At 35.1% G+C, this 6,770-nt stretch overlaps 1 protein-coding gene across 6 annotated transcripts; it reads right to left on the bottom strand.

Annotated features, from left to right (window-relative positions):
• Nucleotides 1-277: 277 nt before the first annotated feature.
• On the bottom strand, nt 278-5,864 carry LOC103937491 (MADS-box protein JOINTLESS). Of its 6 annotated transcripts, none has more exons than XM_048582067.1 (9): nt 5,335-5,864; nt 4,989-5,215; nt 3,742-3,820; nt 2,659-2,723; nt 2,481-2,580; nt 2,360-2,401; nt 1,788-1,829; nt 1,543-1,697; nt 278-540 (listed from the first exon to the last, which is right to left on the bottom strand). In XM_048582067.1, exons 2-9 carry the CDS (start codon nt 5,168-5,170, stop codon nt 522-524), a joined length of 684 nt encoding a protein of 227 aa, XP_048438024.1. In that variant the 5' UTR covers nt 5,171-5,215; nt 5,335-5,864; the 3' UTR covers nt 278-521. The 6 variants fall into 6 exon arrangements, with proteins under 6 accessions (XP_048438024.1, XP_048438023.1, XP_048438026.1 ...); XM_048582066.1 differs by having other exon boundaries at nt 4,989-5,212; XM_048582069.1 differs by having other exon boundaries at nt 4,989-5,206.
• Nucleotides 5,865-6,770: the final 906 nt, after the last annotated feature.

Raw genomic sequence — 6,770 nt, 5'->3', positions numbered from 1 at the left:
CAGAAGGGCACGAGAGTCGTTCCACACCCAACTTAGTCATGAAATAGGATGATGATGTTAACACACCCTATTTTACCACGTACTATCAAATGCACCCTAAAAAGCTATAAAACCAAATGAAAGTGCGGAGTGAGAAGTTAAAAATAAAGTATCAAAACACCACCGTATGAAAAAATCACCCACCAACATCCCTCAGTAACCCCATCGATTTGTTTTTCACTTCACCGGTACACCCCGCCCCTAACCTAATTATCTAAAATAACAATAACACGGAAAGTTCAATGACAATTTTTTTGATTGGGTTTACTTGTGTATCTTTTGAGTTCAAATAAAGGCAACTTTAACAATGATATATGTGAAGTTACCCCATGGATCCGTCCAAGGTTCGAATACATTACGCATTTTTTCATATAAATACAGTGGGGTTATATTCATGTGTTGAATGTTACATTCATATCTCATTCAACATTTAAAGTCAACCGTCCCAATTTGTAGAGAATACAACACCCATCTACTTTCGGTCAACCAGAGTAGGGCAGCCTGCAAAAGAAAATAACAAAAAAGTAGATTGATAAACGGAAAAGTTAATAATTATCATTTGAGCAGCATGCTAATTAAATAGTTTTTTTTTTCTCAAATTCAAACCTCTACGACTATGTTTGGACGAGAGATTTGCAGGTACTAGGGCATTCAGGATAAATTACTTAGAAATGAACTGCTTGTTAAAAAGATTAAGTACACAACGTGATCATCAAAAACCCATAAAGGATTTAAATTCTCGGTACTTGCAATTCCCTCATCTAGACGCGGCTTAAAAATGAACCAGGTATAAAGCATGTCCATATTCAGTATGTGTACAGTTCTAGAGAAACTACAATGTGTTTTAACTAACTTAGCTGACCACATAATGTAAGATCCACATGTGATCTCCCTAGTATTTCACACACACTACTAGTACATAGTTTCTCAAACATCACCCAAAATAGGATCCAATCATCAACCGTCACATTATGTGGTTTACTAAATAAAATCTGAAACCATTATCTTCTAAAAACATGATCTATCTAGCATTTTCCCCCTCATTAAAGTCAAAGTCTTGGTAGTAATTACCCCACTGTGTGTATCTCAATGCTTTCCCTACAGCTCAATATTTGAGTTTCACGCCGTCGTGAAACCTTCTAACGACAACTAAACGGTAACGATGTGGAAAAGAAAAATAAATTTTGCTTCACCATAAAAAGTGTGCATGGCTAAATTGTAAATGTGGGAGCTTACATTAATTATGTGGGAGATACTAGGCTACTAATAGCAGGCTACTACTAGGTTTTTCCAATAGCGGGTGTTAGCATTTTCCGTTGATGAACTACAAGTAGGCATGGCTAATTTAAAACTGGAAAATACTATATTTATAGCCAACAAAATACTTATGCATGCAAAGAGTAGTGCAACTTCCTAAATGCTCTAGAAATATTGCTTCCTGAAATAAATATATCCATCGAAATTAATGCAGCACATCAAACATATCAGATGATTTAAGCGCACCCCAATTTTAGAGATGTAACTGAGCTGTCATAGTCTTGAGGACCGCTGTTAGATTTACAGAGATTGGTGACAGACTCTGATGACTGACCCTCCTCCGTAATCAGGTTTTCTGAATCGACATGAACAAGCCTCCGGCCATTAGATTTCTCCACCACCTTCAACAATCATACCAAGAACTCCCATTAGTAAATTAAGCAAGAATCAAACATATACTTAAATGAAGAGTCAGCAGAGAGATCTTATACTTGCTGTCTTAATCGTTCATTCTCTTCCGTCAATTGCATAGCCTGCACATTCATCTATTTCATGTCAAGAAAAAAATTGGGACAAGAAAAGGCAAATAGAGAAAGGACATATTTGGAGGACAACATTGGCTGGACCTTACTGCCAATGAACTGCTCAAGCACTACGAATCTACTATCAAACAAATGCACTACAATCTTAGTAAACTTTTAATGATACGTTTCAAATCCCGTTGAGTTCTCAGGCATTACATAAGAGTTAAATTCACTGTAGGACAAAAGACTAGCACAACAGAAACTAATATCCCAATTAGAATGTGAACCACACATACAATAATTCGTATTGGTAGAACAGTTATTCATTAATTTTCAACTATTAGCTTGAGACATGGTTACCTTACTTTTAAGAACAAATTTTTTTGTTTAGTGATTCTCTAAAATGACATTGAAATTCGGAGTGCACGAGGTCTAGATTGAAACCTCCAATCTACCGTTTGTCAATTATCTGCTAATTTATTAGGTCAGAAGATGTAGCTTGGGGGAGTTGCATAGTCAAGAGTTCAAAGGTAACTAACATTTCTTTGAAGATCGTTGATCTCTTTCATAATCTTTTCACTCTGTTGAAAGACAACAAAAAAGTTCACTTATTAGATATTAAACAATTATATAGAGGCAAGCCTATAGAATAAAACAGACCTTTTTCTCTACTACGCCACCCAAGCCAGCTTCAAGGGACTTCTCCAATTGTTGCAGTTCTTCCAAACTTAGTCCTTGAATTTCTTCTCCTCTCATCTGCCTATAGTTCAAGGAGCTTATGTCATAATTAGGGACCACAAACTAGTTATTGTTTTTAAAACCAGAGATTTACAAATACCTAAGTTGATGACTTTTTGCTGCAATTTCCTTGCTCAACCTGGAGTAGTTGCTGTTCTCCACTAGCTACATCAGAATCAACAATTCTTTTAAGCAAAGGCCAAAAATTCAAAGATTGTTGATTATTTACTGTAAACAATACGTGAAAAGAACAAAAACCCAAAGATTTATCCATTTACAATTCAACAGTGATAAGTTTATCTTATACTAAGTCAGGATGCTAACAATAGAGAGCGAAGGACTTCAAGTAAAGAAGGCTTATTTTATGCTAGCCCCCCCCCCCCCCCCCCCCTCCCTAGAATTTGATTTTAATTTGGCTTTGCTGCCTGTAACTCAAAAAACACCAGTTTACTCCCTAAAACTCAAAGTTTGTTTCACTTTGCCCCTTGGAACTCGATTTTGATCCCTTTTTGCCCCTTGAAACTTGAAAGTCGTTTGTATAAAACTCAAAATTCACTCCACATTGCCTTAGGAGTTAGATCTACTAATTTCTTATGTGGGTTTGATTTGGGTGCGGCAGGCTAATCAATTTCTTTTTTATTTTTTTCATCTCTTCAATTTCTTTTAAACTTAATATTCTCAAACTGTTGAATGTTAAGCATAATGAAGATTTTGAATCAATATTGCACATGTGACATAGCCTTATTAGGTGTTTGGTCCCACGTATTTTAAGAGGCGACCTATAAGTTGAAGTTTGAGGGGGCGGAGTTAAAAATAATTTAATAAAGAATGCGCGTTGTAATGCATCTTAATAAATCTTGTATTGAGTTCATGCATGTAGTTTCCCTTTTTCACCTTCAAATGCATGCATTGTCATATTCTAGCTTTACTAACAGAAAATATGGATGATCCAAAAATTATATTACTCTAGGCTATGCATGCCTACACTATAACATGATTTAAAAATTTGGGAGTGCAATAATATTCCAAAAGAATTCGTTCTTATACCATTAAGTTTCAAAACTTGTCATGTTGCAATGGCTTCAAGTCCACAAGATGCATGTTACCAAGTTGGCTATGTATTATTGTGTACAACTCGAGGGTACCAAACTCATCACCACGATACGATACATAAAGGACCAACCTGTAACTCAAGAGATGGTTGTTCTAGTTTGTCGAGATTCTTTGAATGCAAGTTGTGCCTTTCTAGAATTTCCTTCATACTGCAGAAGAAGAAAAAAAACAATGCAGGTCACCAGCTAGGATAGCCAGAAATCTTCAAAACAATAGCATAATACAATATATATATATATAATTATATAAAAGATAACACATGCGAGATGGAAAAGACAATAGGAAGTTCAATATTTGGTTTTGCATTTAAATTTTATTTTCATATTTTAGTAAACACTTGTCACACACTTTTAAACTTAAAGTTGCTATAAATAAAATTTAAATGCATATGAAGTTATTGCATGCACATGAACTCGTATATACAGAGTTTATTAAGAATAAGTTGAATAACTGATAATAGTTATTACATGCACATGAACTCGTATATACAGAGTTTATAAACATTGAAGGTTCATTTATACTAATAAAAGAAAAACCCTATAGACAGAAATTACTCGAAAATGAATTAAGTTTAACTAGCTCTGATTGCATCTAGTCTCCTCGTTGTTGAAGGAGGTCTTGGTTCAAATTTTATTAATGAGAATTTTCTATGTTGTTAAACAAACATAAAAGGTTAAAAAATGTGTCTTTGTTGTGTGATGTCACCCCGTTGGCCTCCTAATTCAACTTAAAATGCAACGCCAAATATAGTGATGATTTGCCAAACATGTATTCTTTCATCATTTTTGTATTACAAACTATGGCCTATTTGGTACAAACACAGCCAAAAGTAAAACGAAATAACAGATTAAGCCACAACCATACTATAAAGGATTATTAAAATCCAAGAAGTATACAACAATTTTCCTTGACGAAATCACACTACAGAAAGTGAGAGAGTAAATGCACGTGGAAGGAAGTCACTCACAACTTGATGAAGCAGTCCAGTCATAACTGTTCAAAACAACACTTCTCAAGTTATCAGAAACAGCAGTTGGATTAAGCCATACTTGTTTAATGTATATATGATCATTTTTTTGTGAGATCCAAATCTAACAAACAAGACAAACAACATCCACATCCAACTTGCGCTACAAAGACCTTCAATCATATTATTTGAACATCTAGTTAGTAGCTTGACTAGCTAACCTAGCCTGTTTCTTACTTCTTCCCATTCAAGTGGGTCTTCTCCTTCTTCATCTTCCCATTAAAAATAATATTACAGAAAAAAGAAAAAAAAATTGTGTATGCAAGTGAGAGAGACTGAGAGAGGGAGACCTAGCGCTGGCGTATTCAAAGAGCTTTCCGGTGGAAGAAAAGATGATAAGAGCAATATCGGCATCACAGAGAACGGAGAGCTCCTCAGCCTTCTTGAAAAGGCCTCTTCTCCTCTTGGAAAATGTCACCTGCCTCGCTGTCGCGTTGTCGATCTTCTTGATCTGAATCTTCTCCCTCGCCATCTCTTAATCTTCAGTTAAATTAATTCTTTTCTTCTTCTGGTTCTCCTCAAGAAGAAAAAATAAGATAAAAAGAAGAATATTATAGCTTGTTTTGGAATGGAATATTTTGCTTTTTTGTTTAGTCTTATGCTTGAGTCAGAGAATATAGTCAGCCAAAAACTAACCAGAAAAGGCTAAGAAATTACAAGTAAAGGAAGGAAGGGCTTAATTGGAGAGGGACAGGTCCAGTGCCAGAACTGGCAGCATTTGGCCAAATTTAGCTAAAAAGCTTTGGAGGATGTGGGGGGCAAAGGCAAACCCTAAAAATGAAGTGTAAGTTTTCTAGATAGATAGAGAGAGAGAGATATCAAAAGAGAGAAAGGGACCCATCATCCATCTCCGTCTCCATCTCCATCTTTAGATTCTGAACCAGATCCAGAGTTTCAAGACCAACAAGTCTCAAAGGGAAAGAAATGCTTCCAACCAATTGAAGAAAAGAAAAGGATAAAGCTAAAGAGAGGTAAAGGGATTGTTTTGCTGCTTAGGTGAAAGGGGATTTGTTGACGCTTTAAAAGTTCTTACCAGTGTGAGTAAATCTTGGGGAGATGTTTTGGTTTTTCTGCTGTATTTGGATGGGTGGATAGAGTTCAGAGCGGTTAAAACTGAAAAGACACCAATGAGAACATTGAGAAGTGGAGAGAGAGAGAGAGTGAATGGGAGGGAATGCATGGGGAAGTGTGGAAACAGAAGTACTTTTTATGGTTGAAGCAAAAGTCTATTTCTCTCGTTTCCACATCTTTACCGTGTGGAAACAGAAGTACTTTTTATGGTTGAAGCAAAAGTCTATTTCTCTCGTTTCCACATCTTTACCGTTTAGTTGCTGTTAAAAGGTTTAACGACGGCGTGAAACTGGAATGTTGAGCTACAGGAAGCATTTGAGATAATGAGGGGAAATACTAACAACTCTTTTTTACCTATATTTTTTAAAATCACATAATTTGACCGTTGATTATTAAATTTTATTTTGAATGATGATAGATAAATTATTTATTTTACATCATACGATCTATAAAATATAATATAAAAAATTATCTATAGCATCACCCTAATGAGAAAATGTGTGGGGCTTAACCTACTATTGAACTGTGTTAAGTAGCATTACCAACCACTCAAAACTTGTCATGTGTTAAGTTTTGAGTATAATATGTTATCACATAATTGTATTTAAAGTTATCATAATTAGATTAGTATATACCATTAGATTCATCTCATAAGCTCATGGACCATGTTTTCTCTTTCCTTGCAATTCTAGCAAAAAAAATCTCAACTCAAAAACTATGTGTGATCAATTATGTTAATAAATGAGATCAAAACTGAAAAATATAAAGTAAAATGAAACTTTCGTCTTTGCTTGTATTTTGCCTTTGTTCTACAAAGATGTCTCATTCATCTTCCTAAAGATTTTGCCTTCAGCGTTCATCATCTTCCCATTTGCGTTTTCACATCTGGAAAATATCGGGTCAAAAAAACAGTATCTTTTATTTATCTTTAGTTGGGTCGTTGTAGTTTCGTGCGTGATTGACAACGAACACACAAGGGTTTTACTTACTGGCATACTGCT

Source organism: the organism of the source record quoted next, unplaced genomic scaffold (assembly GCF_019419815.1).
Source record: "Pyrus x bretschneideri cultivar Hongxiangsu unplaced genomic scaffold, Pyrus_bretschneideri_v1 Contig18, whole genome shotgun sequence".
Taxonomy (NCBI): Eukaryota; Viridiplantae; Streptophyta; class Magnoliopsida; order Rosales; family Rosaceae; genus Pyrus; species Pyrus x bretschneideri.
This window is presented reverse-complemented; position numbering and strand designations above follow the sequence as displayed.